At 36.3% G+C, this 25164-nt stretch overlaps 1 protein-coding gene across 2 annotated transcripts; it reads right to left on the bottom strand.

The window, feature by feature from the left end:
• Positions 1-8975: 8975 nt before the first annotated feature.
• On the bottom strand, positions 8976-19374 carry LOC138697861 (general odorant-binding protein 19d-like). 2 transcript variants are annotated; one of them, XM_069823438.1, is made up of 7 exons: positions 19235-19374; positions 15600-15684; positions 15432-15484; positions 15309-15344; positions 13197-13314; positions 10839-10921; positions 8976-9226 (listed from the first exon to the last, which is right to left on the bottom strand). In XM_069823438.1, exons 1-7 carry the CDS (start codon positions 19286-19288, stop codon positions 9176-9178), a joined length of 480 nt encoding a protein of 159 aa, XP_069679539.1. In that variant the 5' UTR covers positions 19289-19374; the 3' UTR covers positions 8976-9175. The 2 variants fall into 2 exon arrangements, with proteins under 2 accessions (XP_069679539.1, XP_069679540.1); XM_069823439.1 differs by having other exon boundaries at positions 10839-10918; positions 19235-19367.
• Positions 19375-25164: the final 5790 nt, after the last annotated feature.

Here is a 25164-nt window from a genome sequence, read left to right as displayed (position 1 = left end):
GGTTGCCTACCACACTACATCATTTTATTGCCGAAGTCATGGAAGCATGGACATCTACTAGTGACAGAGCTCTTAGGAGGCATTTGAGGCTTAGCCTACCCTAAAATTTTGAGTTATTATCCCTAGTAACAATAGTCCTATAAATTTGTAATAACGATACCATCGTAACACTTAGTTGCACTCCTATCCTCCCATATATTAAGTTCACTGTCGGCAGTAATTCCAGTATGGAGAGTTCAGTGCGACCAGCAAGGCTTAAGGCAAAAGATCTAAAGACATGGCTACGGTATTAACTCACAAGCTTGAGAGGGGACCGGGGAGGGGTTATCGATTCGCTACATCTCCGTACGGGATGAGGTTAACCTTCCGTCACAATATTACGTCGCACTATATTGGTGTTCTCTGAAAGTGCTGCGTTGTTAAGTTTAATTTAATCAAAAGTGCATGAGTGTGTGTTACATATTAATTTTGTGCAATATAACTCGTACTTAGAGAACATTGAGGTTATTATTTGTAGAATTGAAAGAGGAACCGTTTTCAAGTTGGACGTATGATACAAAATGTGCTTACAAAGATTGGAAGTCGACACCACATTTATATATTAAAATAGCGGGTGGAGGAAGACAAAATATAAATTTTCAGTTTTCATGGTATAAGAAATATCCTTGGCTAACAGGCTGCTCTGAAACACATAAGTTACATTGTTTTACTTGAATTCTGTTTGTGAGTGAAAATGAGTAGTCATCATCTCGGTATGGCATAGTTGCGCCCCGTGGTCAATTGGGAGGCCTAGGCATGGCATAGTTGCGCCCCGAAGAAATCAGGTAGCACAATGGACATGGCATAGTTGTGCCCCGATGGACATAGTACACAAAATAAATAATTTAAAATATTATAATGGTAGCTGCATTGAAATCAGGTAGACCTAGCATATGATCAATTTTGCTATTTAAAATAACACTTTTTTTTATCGATCACACAGAATAAATGAACTGCATTTTTTGTTTGTACACCGATATCTTAACCCTACGGTACAGAGTTTCGAAAATTGAAACAGACGGTGTGAAAATCACTAATAAAATGTCAAGACTGCTAAGGCCCCATATTCCAATGGCTCATTCATTTGAATATGTCGGTTAGTAAAGTACTGCCAACTTCAAGGTGTTCATTTTAATGAATATTAAATCGAATAAGAAATCAATAAGGCTGGTTGATTACGAGGCTCGAGTTTCCGTAGTGTCTTTTTCTCTATCTATTTCTTCGGGGCGCAACTATGCCATGCCCCTTTTCTCTACATGATGGGAACGGGGCGCAACTATGCCCACAAAACAGGGACCTTTTTTTATCTGCTGTATCTTACCTGACCGTGGGGCGCAACTATGCCCTGCCCCATCATCTTATTGTGGCGTCTGTGTCACAAAAAAATTTGATAGAAAAGCCAATAAAATTTTGCTCTATTAAAAAATACAAGATAAGCAGATTTTTTCAGTCTACCCAGTATTTAGACTTTAGTTTCACTACTGAAATATACTTCCATGTCTCCCTAGCATGCCTTCATACCATCTAAAAGGGTTATCTTTACCTTAAAGTTAAATAGACTATATGATTATATTTTTAATCCCTGAAACATAATTAAAACCTATCTTTAAAAATTTTACATTTTATAGTTTGTCGCTACAGTGATTCAGTGACCAGAGCTCTGTACTCATGATTCTGGGACCCGAGTCAATTTCCGGTGTACCGTCAATTTATGATTTGTGTTGGGCAAGCCAGTGGTCCAGGTAACAGGGGTTTTCTCCGGGAGCTCCGGTTCCCCTGTGGCATCCCAACAAATCTCCATCACCGTCTTATCTCATCGCGAGTGTAGCATAAACAGTCTCCTATGTCCCACCCTGGGCAATGACTCTGTCGGTAAATTGGTCTACACAACTGGCTTCATAAGGGTGAATGACGAACAGTCAAGGATCCGCCATTAGTAAAAAAATCATTTTGTAGTTTTTCGCACATCAACGGGCCATTCAAAAGAGAAACAACTCAAAATTTAAAGTTTTGAGAATACTGCATTTTAAAGCTTCACGTTGCTGTGAAAAATTCCATTAACACACTCTAATTTGGAACTTGTGTGTGTATATATATATATATATATATATATATATATATATATATATATATATATATATATATATATATAAAACATTGTTTACAGAATTTTGAGTAGCTAATTTTAATGATTCTTGGATTTTTCACAGCAACATGAAGTTTTAAAATGCAGTTTTCTCAAAACTTAAAATTTTGAGTTGTAGTACGATATACCAAAATATTTCAAACTGTTCACCCGTTTTGTTTTTGTAAAATAATCCGTTACACTTATCACTTTCCTGTTTATGAATATACAACATATTCAATTTTTATATATAGATATTTATGTCGGAGTCATATTCACTATATTCGTTATACAGAGTGATTCACGAGGATTTACCGTCCTTTACGGAGCTTATTTCCGAAGACATTCTGAGCAAAAAATGTCATATAAACATCGGTTCTATTCTCAATATTTACAGAGTTATATTTAGTTATTGGAACGCATTGCTGTGAACGCGTGATCTTGGTCAGCGTGCAGTCAGCAGCCAGCGCCAGCGCTACGGAAATCAAAAATAGCCGTATGCAGTTACGTAGCGTGACGAGTGCCGTTCACAAGCGTGCGGCCAAGTGTATCGAAGCGGACGGCGACATTTTTTAAAATGTGTTGTAAACTTTCCAAGACTGTAAATTAGGATGCAAAATTGAACTGCAAATAATTAAGTCGGTGGAAGTAGTGTGACTTGTAATAATTGTTGTGATAAGTGCTTAAGAATATTATAATTTTCTAGTTAAAAATAGAAAAAAGATGTCTGAACGAAGCAACTAAGGAGTTCACAGCACATTTTTAGCTTCATAATACTTGCCAATTAAAGAAATGGTACTTCTGAATGGTTCATTCCCTATTTGTATTATTCTTTTACCTTCACACTAAAGAAAAAACGTATTTTACAGAGAATTTTAAATTAGTGTAACTCTGAAAATATCGAGAATAGAACTATGTTTATATGACATCTTTTGCTCAAAATGTCTTCAGAAATAAGATCCATAAAGGACGGTAAATCCTCGTGAATCACCCTGTATATAGGTAAAGTCTTTTAACTTGAATTATAAATCATAAGAATCCTGTGCTCGATCAACTACCAAATGAAATGCGTGTAAATAGCAATAGGTATTTTCTTCTTACAACGGTATTTTTTTTTTAATTTTCTAGCACTCTTAGGAGATACAGGTTACAAAATACTATCGGAGAACTTCACCATTGTCTTGGGTCCTTTGGTAGATAAAAATTGTAGTTCCTGTATATTATGCATTTCTTGTCCGATATGTGCCTTATTATGGTAAAATTCTTCAATTATTCTAATGAACCAATTGTCAAGATGTAGCCTACTTATTTTAGTAATTACCACAAATAGATTAAATCTAGGAATAGATTCATATGTATTTTCGAGCTCTATGTTTCCATTCCGTTCAATAAGTATTCTTTTCTCTTTAAGTTGTTATATAATGAAAATGTTGTCAGAACACATTGTGTAAAAGCTCCTTGCTCTTCACTGATCTCTCCATTGTTTCCTGGCCCAACTTGTAGTTCAGTATAACACTTTTTATAAATAATCTAATAATCTGCCTACTGCATTAACACATACACTTTCATAGTTTGCAGCATCTTTTCTGTTATAAATATAAATTACTATAAGACGTTTTACAAAGGAAAGTAATGTTTTTTCTACTAGTCATAACTTTATTAGCTATAAGAGATGATACATCAGTATTTCTCCATCAAATTTAAGAACCTCTGCTGGGACTATTTCTGGAATAGATCTTCGATTCTTCGTAATCATGGCTGCTTTCTGAACTTCACCTATTTGTACATCTGGGTCTTTTATATCTCCTGGGTCTTTCAGTTCTAACTGAACATCTTTCATTTTATGTACTGAGTGGAAGTGAAATAATCCTGCAGATTGAAAGGGACGATAGGATACACTTGAATGAATAGAAAAACTATGTAACGTTTTGTGATGAAATGCACGGTTAATTAGAAAATTGAGTTGGACGTTTCAGCAGTTTGGCAATATCGCCACTAACACACTGCTCTTTCTTCTTGTAATACAGATATAAGAGATCAACTAACTCATTGTCAGGTGTTCTGCCTTAGTGAACTAACTCCCATTTCCCTTTCTGGTTATAACATTGCAAGTTGATCCCATAGGTTAGTGCTTCGGATAAGTGAGCTTTAAATTAAATTTACACGAAAACCATCCACGCTATTGAAATGAGTCAGAGGGATAAATGATTCTTTATTAGATTTTATATCGATGTGGACAAAAATCACGATCCTACTCGTAATAGTTACCGAATGAAATAGTGTTAAACATTGGGGGGGGGGAATTTTCTGAGAAAACTATAGACTTTTCACTAATATCACAGTCTAGTATATACAGTCACGAAGCTCAATAAGTAATAAATATGCATTCATAGATAGTTGCTAACCACTAGTATCGCTAATATCGCCTCATTACAGACAATGCGTAATAGTACCTGCACAGTCTATTGTTCCTAGCACCCTCACAACTCAAGCTTCGTAACTGTATATACTAGACTGTGCTAATATGTTATTACATTTTTTTTTGTTTCGTACAACTTGAGCGATTCACTCTGAAATTCTAAAAAGTTATTTCACTTCCACTCTGTATAATACATTCTAGTAGCACGTGATGACAACATGCCGTCAAAAATGCATTCTGTTTTAAAACATAGCACTCATTGCATTTTCTACATTCAGATTTTAATACATTCAAAATTGTCAATATTATGCAAAATTAGCGAAAACCAAATTCTTAGACAACTAATATGTACTGATCTTTATTGGACAGGTTATTATGAAGTAATGTTTAATGAAAGGGAAATCGGTATGTGTATTTATCTTATCTTTGATGATTTCACTGCCTTATATCTCCAAGAAGTTTTTTGTGTAGTGTTCAAAGTTTGTTCTTGTGATTTTGAAATTGTCATAGCAAAGACATGATGGACCGGGAATTGGCGACATTTTAAATTGAAGGACATTATGGGAGTCATTTGCCATGGTCAATTTTAGGAATAAGAATGGTTTTTCACCCTACTCCTTCTGTGATAATAAAAATACTACGGTGGGTCATGCTCTATCCCTTACTGTATTCTTCTGAATACTAACGTTTCCATTTTCTGACCTCATGCCACTAACCTCACGTATGTTAGTCCTTGGTCTTCCCTGTCTTTTTCTAAATCGCCATGGTCTTCCTTCAGACCGCGATGATCTAGAACAGTGGTCGACTAGAGTGCGGGTTGACATAGGTAGCAGCGGTTGTGTGGGGAGCAAATTATTGAGCTCTGAAGACTAGGAGTTGCGGGCCTTTGATCTTACATTGTTCTGATGAATAGATATATTTTGCAGAAACGTACAGTAACAGAGAATGCAGTGAAGTGCACGTTATGCTATAATTTTATTTAAATTTTCCAATCATAAATGAAACTACTTTATTATACAATAAAGAAAACACAAATTATTAATAATATTGTTTATGTCTAAAAATGTCTTCCCTCACACAAAGATGTTGGTTCAAGCCTGGAAAGAAAATGATAAATTGTGCAATACCAACAATATCCGTACTTTAATGGAACAAGATATGAAATGCTATGAATTCTTTCATGCTTAATGATAATTGCCGTTTGACATCTGAACTAATTTCTTCTATACGGCGAGTTACAGTATGAGCTAAGAGGTTGATCGCGTTAATTTCTTATGTTTATAATTGGAGATATTATTTTATCACAACTGCAAAGAAAATCCGATTGATATATACATAGCTTGATTCGTTCTCTGACAATCCACTCGTAAAGTTTTGCGTCGCATTGTCGATGATCAGAAGTTCCTTTGCGTGTGCAGCTGCTGATATTGCATCATAGCGTTATCGCTCGCTAATGAATGCTGTCTGTGTATCCACTGTTCAAATAATTATGATGATTTGCTGTATTTTTGGTTGTTTTAATAGTCCTGAAGATCATCGGAAGCGTAATATAAGTTTGCATCAATTTCCGAATAAGGAAAAGTCTCCAGAACGGTATAATGCATGACTGAAAAGAATCAAACACAAAGACTTCGTTCCAAGCAAATATTCACTTGTATGCTCTGTTCATTTCACTGAAGACGACTATGAACTATTTTTTATTTTAGTAGGTTATTTTACCTCGCTTTATCAACAGCTTAGGTTATTTAGCGTCTGAACGAGATGAAGGTGATAATGCCGGTGAAATGAGTCCGGGGTCCAGCACCGAAAGTTACCCAGCATTTGCTGCGCCACCTGGTTTCGCAGCCAGATACGCTAACCGTTACTTCCCAGGTGTGGACACTAAGAACTATCTTATCTCTTAAAACTCATTTTACTTCTAACTAAAGAACGCAAAATTTTAGAAAAGATTGCGATTCCTTCTCTGAATTAAATGGGACAGAAACAGTTATTAGATACGTCATTAAAAAGGAACAAAGAAGACAGTGCTTATATAAGAAAAAAAAGTAGTACACGAAGTAATAATGGAATCGGAAGCAAGTACCAGTTTTCAGTGTTGTGAAGTTAGTTACTAAACAGCCACCGGCGTGGCTCAGTCGGTTAAGGCGCTTGCCTGCCGTTCTGAAGTTGCGCTCGGGCGCGGGTTCGATCCCCGCTTGGGCTGATTATCTGGTTGGGTTTTTCCGAGGTTTTCCCCAACCGTAAGGTCAATGCCAGGTAATCTATGGCGAATCCTCGGCCTCATCTCGCCAAATACCATCTCGCTATCACCAATCTCATCGACGTTAAATAACCTCGTAGTTGACACAGCGTTGTTAAATAACCAACCAAAAAAAGTTACTAAAATTTCGTGAGAGACATCCAGCCAGATGAATATCAAGAAGAATCAAACAACAAAGAAATACAACCTTGTACCAAATTGCCAGAGTGTGGTGTACAGTGTGAAATGGGACGGGAGATTCATCTACACATATTTTGTTGTCTAGTACGCCTCGCCTTAATTTGTGCAATGTACTTTCATAGCATATTTTTGAGTAACCATTCCTTAAAGTAGCATCAGACGGGAGTTTTCTAGAAGTATATTTCTCCACGAAAACTTTCAAGTGGGGATTGCTTACTTTATTGAAAGGGATATTAGCAGGTACTAAAATTTGGAAGAGCTCAAGAAAAAATTGTGTTTGTTTATTTGAAACTGGTGCAAAAACTAACGGTAACTCCTATTTTTATTGTTCTGAAAGAAGTTTAAGATTGTACGCATGTTTTTTGCTCTTACAATAATCCCTTATGAATCAACGTTTATCCCTTCGTATATCAACATCACATAGTATATGGGTTCATGTGATAGTGTGCCCATTTATTGCTGACGTCAGCGTTTCTGGCACGTCACCTTGAGTACAATGCACACTCTGCGAGCATCTGTTGATGGTGTAACTGAGAATGGTACCACCTCCTATACACGTCACGTCAGCAATCTACCAACCACAGTTTCCAGTCTTGCTGCCCAGACTGCTGCAAAAGTAAGATACTCGCACTTAAACTTTCCTGTGACGTGTCCTTGAGTACAGCGTCCAGTCAGTGAGTTTCTGTTGCCACTGCAGCTGAGAATGGTACCTCCTCGTAAATACACGTCACATGAACAATCTGCCAATCACAATTGTCAGCTTTATCGCCCACAGACTGCTACAAAGGTATAACACTCGCACTTAAGGTTCGCATTACTTATTTCACATGCCAAAAACGGTGGCGCGGCCTACAATCAGCAGGCCTGTCCACAAGCGCCACGGTAGCTGTAGCGCTACGGCTCCGCCACCAGCCAAATTAATGCTCCGGACGTAGTTAACCTCTACCAGCGGTATTTTACTCGTTCGGGTATCAAATTTCTAAGTCTGCTTATAGTAAAAGCTGATAAGAAAAGCACTAGGACTTTATTGTTTATTAAATTACCTACAACAATTGTTCAAAAATCTTCTCCAGTCACATGAAAAGAAAGCTCACAGCGACAAGCTATGGATTTTTTTTTCTCTTTTCAGCATCCCCGGAATATCACGGTTTGTTTTTTTCTGTTGTCATCCCCTCATTAACTGGGATGTGGTCAGACAAAAATAAGTGTATTCATTTAACATCTGGTGATCTAGGTGGTCAAGCAACCAGTCCAACACGACCAATCCGTCACTTGGAGAAAGTGGTATTTACAAAATGACGAAAATTATGCGCCAATATACTGAAAAAAATATCGTGCTGGTGTCACATACGTCATCTCAATCGAGGAGAGAGCGTTTTTGAAGAAAGTGGAAGTAAATGTCACTATTCAAGCACTATGGTAGGAAGCTAGAACCAACCCTGATATAGATATAAGTTTACAAACTGACTGTTGATTGTCTCAGTACCCAGCGCAATTATTGGTTGCTCACTTTTAGGCACTAAACTGACTATTTGATTGTAGCGTAGCGGGATGACGATGACGATGACAATGACGATGACGAGCCGTCGAACCTATGTTGTCTGAAAATACTCTCTATCTTGACTCCTCAAACTAACCTTACCAACTTGCGTATTGAATTCTAAAACTCCCTGTATTTACTGAGAGCCTTAAAAAATTCAGCAACTGTTTATTTTTATAACTACATGGTAGCTTCAAGTTAAGAATGAGAAAATATAAGGAGGGTGTGAAGGTTTCTACACATCAGTGGTTTTCAGACAGTAACGAAGGTCTTGAATAAAGCGAAATTTTGCTTCATTACCGTCGTGTTTAATTATAATGAGGTACAGGTTTAGAATTAAATGTAATTAATTGCACAATTTATCATTGATATGTGAATCCAGTGCAGCCAAAAAAGTGATGTGGTACTCGGATAAGTATTTGAAAAATATAGCGCTAAACGTTCATAACGACAAGCTAGCTTCAAGACTCACTGCGAATTCAGTGAAAACTGTGAAAACCACTGATGAATGTGAAGTGATTGTCAGTATTTTATTCTCTCTACTTAGTTCCGAATATTACAATCATATTAGTGACTTTAATGCCAGCATTGAATGTACTGTATTCAAGATCTTCAAGCTTGCTTCACTTTCTGATATTTCAGAAAATCTTTCACAACGGGAACCTGGAACATACAGAAAGTTATATTAAAATTCGCCTTGTTAAATTATATTCTATGAAATATACAACTGTATCTCGATTGCTTCTCGTCAAAAGGAATGAATTTTGATTGTAAAAATTACGTCAGGAGCGGGGGTGATTAGCTTCTCTTCATCTTCTTCATCGTCATCGGGACATACCAGTACTGAAAACTCAATTACTATCGACAGAGCGAATATCTGTTCATCTCAGATACTATAGAATTCTAGATAGAGTATTTTCTGTCTCTTGGAATCAAAATTTTGCTTCTAGTTATCAAAAATTCTAAATATACAATTTCGACTTATCGATGATTATTAACACGTAAAGTAAACACTTCAACAGTTTCCACAATGGCGGCAAATTGTAGGGTCCAAAACTCGATCCATTTAGAGTTCTGAGTCTTCTCAGTGCGCTATGAAAATCTTTACTATATTAATAGTATCACTAAATAAGGTCAAATCGTATTTGTGGACGCAAAACCATAATATGGATATGCAAAAAGGAAATATATTTACTCATTCAAGAATAGATCACGAGTGCGAAGAGTTTGCGATCGGGTTCTACCCATTACAGTTCGGCGACACTTCTGGAGGGGGTATGGACGAAATTCATAATTTATATGAAGATTATCAAAGGGTGGCGTGTAAAGACTAAAAAGACTGGCAGTGTTGGGGACCAAAGAAGTGATAGACCTGAAGTGACATGAGAGTAATATAGTTAACATTTTGAAGAAAAAATTTCAGTTCCACACGTACAAAGTGCGAATCATATAAGGTTTGTTGCCAGACGATCATCCCCCAAGTGCTGCATTTGCTGTGGACATTTTGGAATGAATTGAACAACATAATGACTTCCATAAGTAAGTCTGTTTTTCTGATTAGACAATCTTTCACACATTCGGAAAGGTCGACAGACACAATGTTCGGATTTAGAGGTCGGAAAAGCGAGATGTTGGTGAAAACATGATTTGAAATTGGATGTCGATTAGGCGATCTCTGGCCAACAAACGGAGCACATGTTGAAGTGTATGCATAAATTCTTTGTACATTTGCTGAAAACCGCATTTGTATCTAGCATAGTTTTTGAGTAATAATTGTTTATAATCAGGGAAAGGCTTTGTGTTAACCTTGCATAATGATAAAGCATGTCAGTATAGATTTATTTCTTCATTTTTCGCCCTATTTGCTATTATTTTAACTCTTTATCTACTTTAATAGACTGGAATACATGTTAGTATAGTACAAATGTAGTTTTCCAAGTATAGCTTCCTGTAAAGCCAGATTTGTATAACAGATGTTACTGCACAAATTTAAGTCGCACAGTAAGTGTGCACTCAATGCTAGGCTCTGGCGTTCTGCCAACCCACTTGAGGTATGTGGATTTAAGGGAAAAATTGAGCCGGGGTCTAGTATAGTTTCTCGGTAGCTCAGTCGGTAGAGCGTTGGCGTGTTCAACCAAAAATACTGGATTCGGTACCCGGCTCTGAAACAATTTTTCCGTTGAAATTATTCATGTTAATATGTTTATCATTTCGATCCTTTAGTGAAATTTGCAAGGATAGATTCTGAGATTTAAGGAACATTCTATATACTCACCCTGGATACGTAGGATGCTAGACACTCCATCACTTTGACGGCATATACACACTTGTCTCGGCTATTGTTCCACTCTTTGGCTACTGAAAGCAAGAACAGTCTAAGTATTGTTATGACAGCAAGACTTTCTCAATTTTTGTTAACACGAGAGAAAGCGTAAGAGTTATCACGCCTGATATGGATGTCCTTTACAAAATATATTTTCGGAATATGTATGATAAGACTTCCTTGTGTTAAATTCTAACGTACCTTGTTTACATGTTTCGACCTTTTATGGGTCATCTTCAGAACTGGTCGTTGCTGGACTTGGTGCCTCTTGTTTTGTTTCCTGTGAGGGTGTGTTCGTGTGGTGGGGTCAAAGAGTGTGTGTGTTCTGAAATTGAATTGTGTGTTGAGACTTTCATTGGGGTGTGTTTTTGTGTCTCTGTATATTTCATATTGTTCTAGTGTGTTTAGTTTCTGGCTTTTTGGTTGAATATGTAGTATTTCCATGTAAAGGTACGGTCACACGTCGCTACTTTTGCAGCGCAACTTTTGTACTGCAGCTGCAAAAGTTGCATGTCGTGTTCACACGTAAGCCTAAAGTAGCATGCTGCACGCTACTTTTCGTGCTGCGCAACCCGAGTGCAGCAAAAGTTGCAACTGGAGGTTGTGAGTCTGTTCGCACACAAGGCGCTACTTTTGCAGCCGCAGTCATGCTGCAGGTCTCCATCTCCGTGTTGACTTCTCAATATACATTTTGTGGTTATGTTCGCATTATTAATAAACTCATGCGAAAGCTTACTTATCTATTATTTGATTTTCTGTCCTAACTGGTATTCAGAAATTGGCATTATTTTTACTATAAAGTTTTTAAAAACGCCTGTATACTTAAGTGATAACCAACAGCATATTCACATAATCAATGTTGGCAACCCTCCTGTTTGAAACTAGGCTGCAGAAAATTAAAAAAGTGAATTATATCGTCAGCAAATATGCTCAGACTGTGTTATGCATTTAATAACTGTTACAAATAATTTATTCTCATCGCATCTAACATTAAAATACATCCAAACAATAAAAGTATCATTGGCACATTTGGGTGGCAACACTGGTCGCAACCGCAGCAAAAGTTTCAACAAAACCGATATCAAAAATGCTGCGGCTGCAACCCTGAGAACCCTGTTCACACGTCGCTACTTTTAAGCTGCGCGCAGCATGGAAAAGTAGCGGGCAGCAGGTTCGGCAGCCGCTACTTTTCGGGTTGCACCGTTGTTCACACGTCGCAGTACAAGAGTTGCGCAGTTTTTTGTACTGCATCGCTGCAAAAGTAGCGACGTGTGACCGTACCTTAACAGTTGCAAAAACTTCTACATAGGACAGACAGGCAGATCATTTCAAAAACGTTACAAAGAACACATTACAGCCATAACAAAATTACAAAAGACCTCCACATATGCAGAACACATCACAAATGCTAACCACACCTTCAGAGACATCAACACAGACATGGAAATATTACACATCCAACCAAAAAGCAAGAAACTAAACACGCTAGAACAATATGAAATATACAGACACACAAAAACACACCCCAATGAAATTCTCAACACACAACTCAATTTCAGAACACACACACTCTTTGACTCCACTCTACACCACACGAACACACCCTCACAAAAAACAAAACAAGAGGCGACAAGTCCAGCAACGGTCAGTTCTGAAGATGAGCCATAAAAGGTCGAAACATGTAAACTAGGTACGTTAGAATTTAACATAAGAAAGTCTTATCATACATATTCCGAAGTGATACAGTGTTAAAAGTTGTGTAATCAAGATGTAAAATATATCTCCTTATCTCTGTCATGAAATTTATGGACCGCTTCGTATAAAGTGATTCTAAAATACACACATCAAAATTGTCTAAGGAACACAGCATGTTTCATTTAATTCTCAATGAAGAAACATACTACATAACATGCAAGTATTATCATTTATATGAAATTAGTCAGTTGTGATAAAACAGTCATCCTGTGTACTCGTCATTTTATGACTGCAAATACAATATTACTGAATATTGTCTTTCTTTTTATGTATACACATTGACTAATAGTTGTAATGTCTTACAAATTTATTTCCGAGGAAGCAAAATAATTATAACTTTCATTTATATTATATTGTAAAGTGGCGGACACTTCAAGTTTCACACTATTTGGAGAAAGGACTCGCAGCGTGGAGATTTTTCTTGAGGTCGAAAGATGTGTCAGTTCCAGAGAAGGATACTCTTTTCTGATTACTGGAATGTACAGGGATAATAATTTTTTTTCACTCATAACCCAGACATTGGAAGTAATTTACTTATCAGCTCTTGGAACTTACATCGTTTTCCACACTGCTGGACCATTTCTGTCGCTTTCGTAATTTTCTGAGGCTCGTCTTTGTATAACTCCGTGACTCCTTTCATAAAACTGTCTGTAGAGTATTTTCCTCCCTCGACCTGTGAACATGAATTAACAGAACTGTTTACGTTCGTTATATATTACAGCAGAAAATCTGGATTACTTGTTTTTTAATCAACAAGAGAGGAATAAATTTTGACCCTTTAAATTTGAGAAATGTAATTTGGACTTCTTTCATTTAAGATTAGAATTGGGTTCCCGTACATTTTTCCGATTCCGCATTCCCGAATATCCAGTTTACTGAAAAATGGTTTTCATGAAATCAAATTTCCTGAATCTGAATTCCTAACTCACATATACTCGATATATTTTTTTTATATTTTCCCGAAGGACAATTTCTCTAATGATACTGAAAGTAATATATGAGTTAAGTGATGAGCAAAAATGTGAAAGTGGTGAGTGTGCTGCATTCAAATTTTATATAGTTAAATTGGACGGAGTTACGCAACAATAGACCAACCGACGATTTGAAAAAAAAATTGAGATATTTGCACAAATCTATTTTTTGTTGGTTTATTTAACTTTGAAGAAATCAGGAATGCGATATATGCATTCTGCTGCTATTTATAAGGAAAATTCGTTTATTGCATACAATTTATTTATTTAGTTTTGCAATGTTAAATCAACTGCTGGTCTCTTGTTAAAAATCAGTTAGCATTTTTTTAGTATTATTTGTGCTATTTTTTTGTAATAATATGAATATTACATTGTATGTTGGGTAGTCCTGAACTACAAGGTTCTGCAGAAATATTGACCCATTTTAAAATGTGCGCCATTATCGGCAACAGAGTGCAAGAGCGCTAATGTTTGTTTCACTGCGTAGTACAGCTTAAAGCATTGCTGTCCTCCCGTATAGCGTAACCTATGCAGTCAGCATGGAGCGCTGGTCGAATGAAAATCGTGCTCTTGGTGTTGAAACAAGTTCCACACTTAGAGGTTGCATGAATTATTGCCCAGTCAGGTATAAGCAACTGTGGCGATTCAAGGCTCCTTGACGTTCGGGACTTCGGAAATGATCAATCTCGACGTCTCGAAAAACTCACAAGCAGTCTTTACGTCAACGACGCGACGTATACAACATTGTCGTGCAGGTTTTCGGCTTTGCGGGCGCTGTTAGTCTTGCTTTCTCGATCGTTGTTCATCTCTAATAAGAATAGTCCTTATAAAAAGAACACAAAATACGGCACGACCTGTAGTTAAAGGAACAGAACAGAAGCCGTTCATTCAGCTGTGAGGTGCTAGATCTAATATTTTAATTATTATATAGCATATAATATTATATAATCGGTTTATTACGACCGACGTCGTCTTCCGATGTCTAAAACCCATTCTTATCTGTTATTCCACTCTCCTTGGAAGTGTGTACTTTCCATAGCGTCCACGATTCCTTCAAGCCAACTTCTTTTCGGTTTTCCTTTTTTTTTCTCTCTGGTGGTACCCAGATGGATGCCTGTTTAGGCAATCCATACTCTGAATATGTCCATACCATTTCAGGTATTTGTTCTCTGTTTCTTCTGTGATGCCCTTTTCATTTAGCACGCCCATTTCCTCTTTTATTATTTAATTTCTAATTTTATCACACCTAGATATTTGTAAGTGTTTTCTTAGGAAGTCCATTTCTGTTGTTTCAATTTTCTTGTTCAATATATTTGGGATTTGCCAAACTTCTGAAGCATAAGTCAATTTTTTTTGTTATCTTGTAAAAGAATTGAAGTTTTCTATTTTCTGTATTTTAATTATAACTTTTAATGTATTTATTTATGCTTTAAACGAAGTTTCGTAAAAAATAATTTACACAACCAGAAGCTAAAGTAACTGTACCTCACTCTTCGTTCTTACGACCTTCGGCATGCACGATAAATGATAAAGTTGTATAAAGAAATATTATCAGTTCTTCGCAAGGAATACATTGCCAAGAATAAGACCACAATTTAAAATCAACATGTTCTATATACTACTCTGTTTTAGATACTAGTGCTATATAAATTATTATATGTAAGGCGAGTTAAGTGTATTCGGTACTGATACTTACTACACGGAACTTTTCAAATATACAGGCCATGAAACACTGCAACAGAAAATAAACTTTGATTAAAATTGGTGAGGAAATATGATTTAAATTTACAGATATCGTATATAAAATGTGCATACATACTTTTCCTTCACCTGTCTTTGGAATCTGCGATTTTCTAATGTTGTCATAATCATCTGTCAAAACAAAGCCGGAGGACAGAGACATCAATGCACGAATTGTAATTTATTTACTTTCTACTTACTCAAAACGCAACGGATCGTTCTGTGAATTTCTCATACACGCACTGACCTCTTGTTGCATTGTGCTCCTGCTTACATGCCACAATATTCTTAATGGTGTTGGTCAAAATAGTTGGGGTATTGTTCTCTCCAGCCTGCGTAATAATAATAATAATAATAATAATAATAATAATAATAATAATAATAATAATAATAATGAAGAATGTTATACAACACAGAACTGCACGCATTGTATTCTTCACATGACATAATTAGGAATATTAAATCCAGACGTTTGAGATGGGCAGGGCATGTAGCACGTATGGGCAAATCCAGAAATGCATATAGAGTGTTAGTTGGGAGGCCGGAGGGAAAAAGACCTTTGGGGAGGCCGAAACATAGATGGGAAGATAATATTAAAATGGATTTGATGGAGGTGGGATATGATGATAGAGACTGGATTGATCTTGCTCAGGATTGCGGGCTTATGTGAGGGCGGCAATGAACCTCCGGGTTCCTTAAAAGCCAGTAAGTAAATAATAATAATAATAATAATAATAATAATAATAATAAAATAATAATAATAATAATAATAATAGTACATCTTGATTACACAACTTTTAACACTATATCACTTCGGAATATGTATTATATGTCTTTCCCGTGTTAAATTCTATCGTACCTGGTTAACATGTTTCGGCCTGTTATTGGCCTTTTTCAGAACTGGTTGTTGCTAGTCTTGGCGCCTTTTGTTTTGTTTCCTGAGGAGGTGTGTTTGTGTAGTGTAATGTCTAGTCAAAGAGTGTATGTGTTCTGAAATTTAGTTGTGTGTTGAGAATTTCATTTGGATGTGTTTTTGTATGTCTGTATATTTCATTCTGTTCTGAAGAAAGCCAATAACAGGCCGAAACATGTTAATCAGGTACGATAGAATTTAAAACGAGAAAGACATATAATACATATTCCGAAATAATAATAGTATTATTAATAATAATAATAATAATAATAATAATAATAATGATAAATTAATAATAGCATTGATAAATTAATAATAAGCAACATTTAACATCTGTGAATTGTATTACAACATTATGAACTATTAATTTATCAGTTAGTTCTGCTTTAATAAAATTATTATATTCCGTGAAAGTTTACACTGAAATTTAATCTACGCCTTTATAGTCGTGTTTCACTTCCCCTTACTATTAAGTTTTATGCAACTTTAATTTCATAATATGCTCACAAGATTGCGGTAGGTACAGAACATATTTTAGCAGATTTCTAGGAAAGGTTCATTAAAAATAGGCAACTCTGTATTAAGTTTCGTTATCAAGGAAAGTTACCACCATTTGATAATAAACACTTCTTTGTTTTAAAAATTATAATTAAGAAAACAGCTACAATAGGTTAGGTTATACTGACAAATTAAAAACTTGCTATGTTCATTCATTTGTAAACATAGATTTTTCATACGATGTGATTTTACTTGCTCATATTTTCAAAATGTTCTATTCAATATTAAAAGTTCTAGCACTGACACATTATACAAGAAATAGGATTTTTTGCACCACTACACTTTGCCGTAATTTTATCGTAATGCTACATGTGTCTACCACTTTGTTCTTCTACAGTAGAGTGCGTTATACGGCAATACAAATTTTAATAGCCTTCCTATGGATATAAAAAATCAAACTCAATACATAAGATCATTTATGCCATCCTAGCGTTATAAACTGGTTATTACAACCGATATCATGCATAATCGCCTTATTATAGCACGCGTGCCAATAAAAGCAATGGCGTATTCTCTATGACGCAATACCGGAACGCTTGTTATCTTGCTTACCGCTTGTACGCGCGACGTAACAAGAAATTAAATGCAGAACAGAAGAGAAGGTAATGTATAATTTATTTCCAATCTTTAACAATCTTGTATCACTTTGTAACTTCACATAAAATAGTTCTGTGGTTCAGAGAAACTACAGGGTGTTTCCGAGGTGCTGTTACAAACTTAAAGGGATGATGGCGAAGGGCATATGTATCAATTTGAGTTAAGGAATCCTAGTCCGGAAATGACCGAGTCGAAAGTTACATAAAGATACATAAAGTACCAAGTCGGAAACTACAGAGTGATCTATTTCGACACAACTACTTAATGATTAGTAATACGATATAAATATATGTGGTCTTTGTTGATGCGGTATATGACTCCACTCCAAAAGCAATGCATAATATTTATTTAAAAATTATACATTTTTATCCTACAGCTTTGATATTTTTACAGAATGTAGATACATCCTTTAGGAACAAATGACACTTTTCCACATAATCCCCGTCCCTTTCAACTACCTTACGCCACCTTGGAACGAGAGCCTGTATACCTGCAAGGTAAAAGTCTAAACCAACATGTCTGAGCCACTCTTCAGCAGCATGCACGAGGAAATCGTCATCTTCAAACCTCGTTCCGCGACGAGATTCCTTCAGTTTACCAAAGAGATGGTAACATGATTTCCAGATCAGGACTGTAAGGCAGTGGTTTCAGTGTTGTCCACCCACGTTTTCTGATTTGGCCTGTGACCTTGTGACTGACATGTGACTTGAAGTGACAATTCTTTCACTGTTACGCGTTTTTCAGCCACAACCATGTTGTTAACGCGCTGCACATTGTCAGACATCGTGCAGTACAGAGTCTGCCGCTGCGAGGAGTACCCTGAATATATATTGGCGTGCTCTCATTCACCAGATAATCTGCTTGTCCACCGACTAACAGTACTGCAATCGACGGCTGCATCTCCATACACCCTTTTCAACATCTTGTGAATTTTCACACTGTCTCGTTCTCACAGAATAGGAACTCGATAACAGCATGTTGCTTCTGACGAATGTCAAGTACAGCAACCATCTTCAAGGAGTGCTATCATGACGCCACTCACGGGAACGTCTTAAATTAAATTTGAATACAAACGGGAATGATGTATGTATGAAGGTGTAGAATAAAATATAAATAAAAAAAAGTTATGCATTACTTTTGGAGTATCCTCGTACCTTCAGGTGGCGCCGCGAATGTGGGTCGCGGCAACTGACGTCCATTTTGAGTGTGGGCGAAAATTTTCGGGCATTATATCTCCGATGTGGTAGCCCCCGATTTTGGTGCCAAATGATAGATCTCGTCTAGTTCTCTCTATTTATATTAGACGTACAGACCGATTATTTAGTCCTAACAGCTCAGCGACGCGAAAGAGGGGAAGTAATAGGAGGAGTGGGGAGAGTTACGGAGTAGAGGTAAAGGCGAGTGGTCGGCAAAGGAATGCAGTAAGTTGAATTTATACTGGAAACATACCGCTCTACCGCACGCATGACATCCGATCGCTGCGAAGGCAAGCGAGTGAATAACCCAAACATCCCTTGGCGTAAGTAAATGGACTCGCCTGATCCAGGCGCACATCGCAGGCGACTGCCAGGGCTAAATAATCGTGCTGTACTCACGTAAAACTCACGGCTATGGTCTCGACACAGCTACATCCCGATTTTTTCCTTTATAATATTGACCCAAGAACAAATTTTAAAAGAATATATCGGACTGCTTTACATGGAAGATTCCCTTGTTACTTATGGTAGTTATTTTTGCTTCTCGAATCACGAACTTACGAAATAATAAATCAGTATTATGAAATAATGACAAAGACGTAGTGTGTTCACACTTACCAACACAAATGCAGGCACAGAGAGAAGAATTAAGCAGTAGACGGAGAAACGCATCTCGATTGCAGTCACTCCTCCTGATCCCAGCACATCGAATGTTATGGTGAACTCTCGTGCAGTTGCGGTCCAATGCAGAAAAATGGAACTTGGTACATTGTCTGCTTCACAATACCCTGGGAAATAAAACACCGGACGTTTCATCCAAATCTGGAATTCCTATCTCAACACATTTACGCAACTGTGTTCCACAGTAATTCTATTTATTAGTTTTATTAATATTAATATGCTAGCCAACATTGTTTGGAAAATTATAGGATAGCTCAAGTGTTAATATATTGTACAAACATTGTAGAGATAATAATAATAATAATAATAATAATAATAATAATAATAATGATAATTTTTATTAATGGGGTTACAATGTAAACTACATCTTCCTGTATCCAAAGTGTTTAACTTCTTATCTTCTTCCTCATTTCTTCTCTTGCCTCCCAATCCGTTCTTCCAAGCTTCTCTCCTTCATTCCACTTCTTATATCGTCCATCCAGGTTTTCCTTGGTCTTCCCCTATTTCCTCTTCCTGGCGGAATCCCTTCCAGAATCTCTCTGGGCAATCTTGTTTCTGGCATTCTACGCACGTGGCCATACCATTCTAATTGCTTGTAGCTAACGAAATCTAACAATGTACTATTAACTCCCACTTCTTGTCTAATGGTTGTGTTTCGAATTTTTTTCCAATTTAGAATGTCTAGTGGAACGTCTAAAACAATTCATTTCAGTGGAGAGGAGTTTCAATCTCAGATTCGTGTTTAAATGCCACGTTTCCGCCCCATATATGTTATAGTACTCCGTATTATAGATTTATAGACTTGGAGTTTTGTTTCAATTGTTATTGTCTTATCCCACCAAACCCCATTTAACATAGCTATTGCCGATCTACCTTTCTGAATTCTATTTTTTATGTTACTTTCCTGGCTGCATGTTGAGTTAATTTTTACCCCCAAATGTTCACACTCCTCACATCCTTTGATACATCCCATTCCATCTTTCAGAACCAAATCGTCCATTTCCTCCCCACAGGACATAATATATAGTGTTTTCTCTAAATTTATTTTTAAACCCCATTTATTATATTCTTCTATAAGTTTTCTGGTCATATATTCTATGTCCTCATAGTCCTGTGCTGTAACTAGCTGGTCGTCTGCAAATAACAGAGTATAAATTGTAGAATTAATAATAATAATAATAATAATAATAATAATAATAATAATAAAAATAATAATAATAAAAAAATAATAAAAATAATAATAATAATAGTAATGATAATAATCATAATAATAAATCCCTGGGCTTCAATCTTCCGATTGCCCTTCTCCATTTTCTCTATCGAGCCACAGATCATGTTCGAAATTCCTTGCTGTCATAACTACTATTATCCCATCTCACCAGGTAGTAGTGTCGACCTGGTTGGCGAGTTGGTATAGCGCTGGCCTTCTATGCCCAAGGTTGCGGGTTCGATCCCGGGCCAGGTCGATGGCATTTAAGTATGCTTAAATGCGACAGGCTCATGTCAGTAGATTTACTGGCATGTAAAAGAACTCCTGCGGGACAAAATTCCGGCACATCCGGCGACGCTGATATAACCTCTGCAGTTGCGAGCGTCGTTAAATAAAGCATAACATAACATTTCACCAGGTAGTTTTTGGTCTTCCCCTATTCCTTCTTCGTTCTGGTATCCATTTGAATACACTTTTAGGAAGTCTGTCTCTATCTATTCTTTGCACGTACCCATACCATCTCAACGATTTGTTGAGATGTCACTCAAATTTGTGCATTTGACTCCCATTTTTGCCTAATTTTATTTTTAATTTTTTCTCTTCTTGAAGCCAAAACTCCATTTGCGTTACCAATAATTTAGCTTTATTTATTTCCTTCAATGGCCGAATTTCTGCTCTGTAAAGGATGAATTTTTAAAAATTCTGTTATAATTTTTTGTTTTGTTGATATTTTTACATTCTTTTTCCACAACACTGCATAAAAAGTTGATGTAGCAAATTTATCTTTATTATTCCCAGGTTTAATTTCTTCATTATAAGTTTCAATTTTATATGCTTTTAATCCTGAGAATTGTATTTCGTCGTAACCTCTTATGATTATTTTCCCATTAATTTCTAAAGTTTGTATTTTTGTGTCTCCAATTAAGAAATAATTGATTTATTATAATTTACCGTTACTCCCCACATATTAAATTATTCTATTAATTTCCTGGCCATATACTCCATATCTTCCTGATCCTGAGCTATGACTATCTGGTCATGACTGAAATTAAGAGTGTAAATAAATTTATCTGAAACTTGAATACTCATCGGTGAACATTTTCTTCTCTTAACTTGCAATGCTTCATGTACTGTAGTATGTTGTTTACTCAACCGTCCGAAAATAGGTCTGAACCTCACAAGTGATACCAAGAAGACACCACTTACGAGGCAAATAGGCCAAGAGATAATGGGGTAGGGTGGCCAGTTCCTTTCCCCCTTCATTGAATACATAGCTGACTAGCTACACAGATGCATATAAACAATTGTTCTTCCTCTGACATATATCATCAAGACGTGAGGTGTACTGCCTGATAATAGATGTACATTTCAGTCAGAACCTCAATCAAAGGATATACTGCAGTATATACATTTTAAATAAAGTTGCTGGTATGTAACAACTTTGACGTAATCCTTTGGTGACTGGAAATCCATTAGACATGAGGGTGGAGCGTCTCGGTGTTGCGTGAGATTCATTCAGGGTAGCCGAGGTACGATTGTGATGTAGGATGGTGTCAGGAATATTACCAAGCCGGCTACTTATATAAAAGGCAGTGTAAACTCCAAAACTATAAGTTTATTGTCGTATTCACTTGGTAAACCCTAGAGTATGCATTTCCGGCTGACTTATAATTCAATCGTTGGTCGCACTTCTGTATCGACTCTATGGCAGCTCTGAATAAGCTCTATCCGATACTATAAATTCAATACTCTGCCCAGTACACTATGATCGAAGCTCCTAAACGTTGACGAGTAGTCTCACCGATGACAACTTTCTATCTATCGAGTCTTCGCCGGAAGAAAGACTATTAAGTTGGGCCGCCGACACCAAAAAAAAACTCAGTGTGTCGTGCCGTCGACACGAAAAGAAGTCGTAGTCCTGTCGACACAAAACGAAGTAGTTATTGTGCCCTGTATGTAGGGCCGCCGACACGATAAGAAGTTGTGTTCATCTCCGCTCCCCGTCACCCTTATTTATAAAAACCTATCCTACGCTAAAACTAACTATCCTATTGGTTAAAAACTACGTCACTTAACCGGCCTAAAATCTATTCTCTATTGGTCCAAAGTGACCTCATAAGCTGAACCAAGATCTCTTCTTATTGGGCGCGAAATATGTCATCTCTAAATTTAGAATTTGGATTTCCCATAACATCAAATTAGTTTGTCGATCTTGGGGAACCCCGTTCTTTGGAAAATCCTGAGCTTGCAGTTGCTTTCCCACGGGTCCAGTCTAACTCTCTGATTTTACGCCTCGACGAGTATCAATGCAGAATCCTGCCCAAGGTGGCCCTAAATCTGTCCGATTCTGACAAGTGACGCAGACGAACACCTGCGTGGGAAGCTAATTCTAACCAAGTCGCCAGAACATCCCCGCGAATACATGTAATAAAAGTATGGAGATATTACTACGCTAATAAATCGGTCTCTCCCTCTCCTAATTACTGCTTCAGACAATAATTGCTTCACTCGTTTAGAGCGGCAGTGAACCTGCGGATTTCTTAAAAGCCATTTGTAAGTAAGTAATAATCTGGTAAATATTTTAGAATCAGAAGTCCACCGCAATAGGGAGCTAAGCCATATCAACCATGATTTGAGAAAAATAAGACTGTTGCGAGAAGTGCCGTATCTAGATTTAGTCAGAATGCTGTAGAATTGACTTGTGCAATGCCTTGAGGCCTATCTACATAGTACTTTAAGGAAAGGACAACAGATGGTAAGAACTGCTTGAAACACATGACATTTCACTGATCAGAATTTTATGGCATAGCTCCTTCTTGCAGTGGACTCCTCAATTATGCAAATTCTAATCTATATTAATAATAAATCTGTAGCCGAAATTTTTCTAGTAATTTTCGATTTTCCAAAAATAATTGGTCCTAACATATATAATTAACCACCCTGAAACCGAAAATCGCTTTTTTTTTTTTTATTTTTGTTTGTATGTTTGTCTGTCTGTCTGTCTGTCTGTTTGTTACCATTTCACGCGATAATAGCTGAACGGATTTCGATGAAAATTGGAATATAAATTAAGTTCGTTGCAACTTAGATTTTAGGCTATATGGCATTCAAAATATAGTATTTAAAAGGAGGGTTATAAGGGGACCTGAATTAAATAAATCGAAATATCTCGCTTATTATTGATTTTTGTGAAAAATGTTACATAACAAAAGTTTCTTTACAAATAATTTGTGATAAGTTTTATTCCTTGAAAAATTTTGATAGGACTGATATTTAATGAGATAAATGAGTTTTAAAATTAAAATAACTGCCATCTAAGGCCGTGTAATGAATTAAAAAACAAATGACTTCGTCTTTAAGGGGCCTTGGACAGCAACAATCGAAAGCTATGAAAGATAGCCTACAGAGAATGTTTCTCTGTTTGTATGAAGTAATATAGGAAGCTAAATTAACCGATTTGTATAATTAATTATTATTTCACCATTGGAAAGTGTAGTTTCTCTAGATGGACATAATGCTATAATGTTATTACAGTAACTTCTGATATAATATAATATAATATAATATAATATAATATAATATAATATAATATAATATAATATAATATAATATAATATAATATAATATAATATATAATATAATATAATATAATATAATATAATATAATATAATATAATATAATATAATATAATATAATATAATTTAAGTTATTTGAAGGGTTTAGAACCATAGTGAGCCAAGCGCCATTTACTGAATACGTAGAAAACAAGGGTTAAAATTAAGTTATTACCATAATTCAATGGAAACCTATAACAAGTAAAATAAAATATACACATTAAATCTAAATGATGTCAATCTTCATTAAGCTATGGTTGCATGTAATAAAAATTAAGAAACATGTTAAAAGGAATTGTCGTTGCACCAAATGAGTGTCTCTGGACCAAAATGATCGCATTTTAATTATTTGGATGCAATTTAAATTAAGTAACATATTAAACGATTTATCCTTCTATCAAACACGAATGTTCTCTGGATCAAATGTCCTATTTTAATTATGTAATTACTTTATATTTATTTCTAACGGGTGCAGCGGAGCGCACGGGTACGGCTAGTGCATAAATAAATCATTATCATCGTCCTCACAGGTTTAGTCGTTTGAAGAGTTATTACGGCCTACTAAAGTTTTCTTAGGACGTCCTAACAAACTTTTTCCTGTTGGGTTATAATTCAGGATTGCTTTTCGGTATTCTGTTGTTTGACACTCGATTTACATGTTGGAACCAATTGCTTTGATATTGGTGTATGACTGTGTGTGGTCCAGAACAGGTATCGTTTGGAGCTCGTCCTTTTCCTGTCCCATTTTCGTATAACCTGCTGTTCGGCATCAACTTCATTTCACTGGTAGATATTTCCTCGGATATGTTCCGATTCGACACACTGCAATAAAATATGTCTCCAGGAGTCCTTTTCCCCGCACAGTGACAAAGACGCTCTCTTTCGTTGAAATTTTTATTACTCTTCCATGCCCCCAATCTTAGCCACGCTGAACCTACTCTACTGTCTTTGTTACAAGAATTTATGTAGTCACATCTCCCCCAGGAAAATGTGTTGTAGCGAGTTGTACATTTCTTTTAAATTTATTATTACACTTGTAGAT

This window comes from Periplaneta americana, chromosome 4, assembly GCF_040183065.1.
Source record: "Periplaneta americana isolate PAMFEO1 chromosome 4, P.americana_PAMFEO1_priV1, whole genome shotgun sequence".
NCBI classification, from domain to species: domain Eukaryota; kingdom Metazoa; phylum Arthropoda; class Insecta; order Blattodea; family Blattidae; genus Periplaneta; species Periplaneta americana.
The sequence above is the reverse complement of the archived record's forward strand: the minus strand, read 5'-3'. Positions and strand labels throughout refer to the sequence as shown.

What these genes read in the sequence shown, in the direction of transcription:
- LOC138697861 (XM_069823438.1), bottom strand. Translation starts at nt 19,288, where the DNA reads ATGCGTTTCTCCGTCTACTGCTTAATTCTTCTCTCTGTGCCTGCATTT. An exon ending in TATTTGAAAAGTTCCGTGTA is followed by an intron (nt 13,315 to 15,308) that starts GTAAGTATCAGT and finishes TCATGTTCACAG; the next exon opens with GTCGAGGGAGGAAAATACTC. An exon ending in TAGCATCCTACGTATCCAGG is followed by an intron (nt 9,227 to 10,838) that starts GTGAGTATATAG and finishes TGTATGTTCCAG; the next exon opens with GTTCCCGTTGTGAAAGATTT.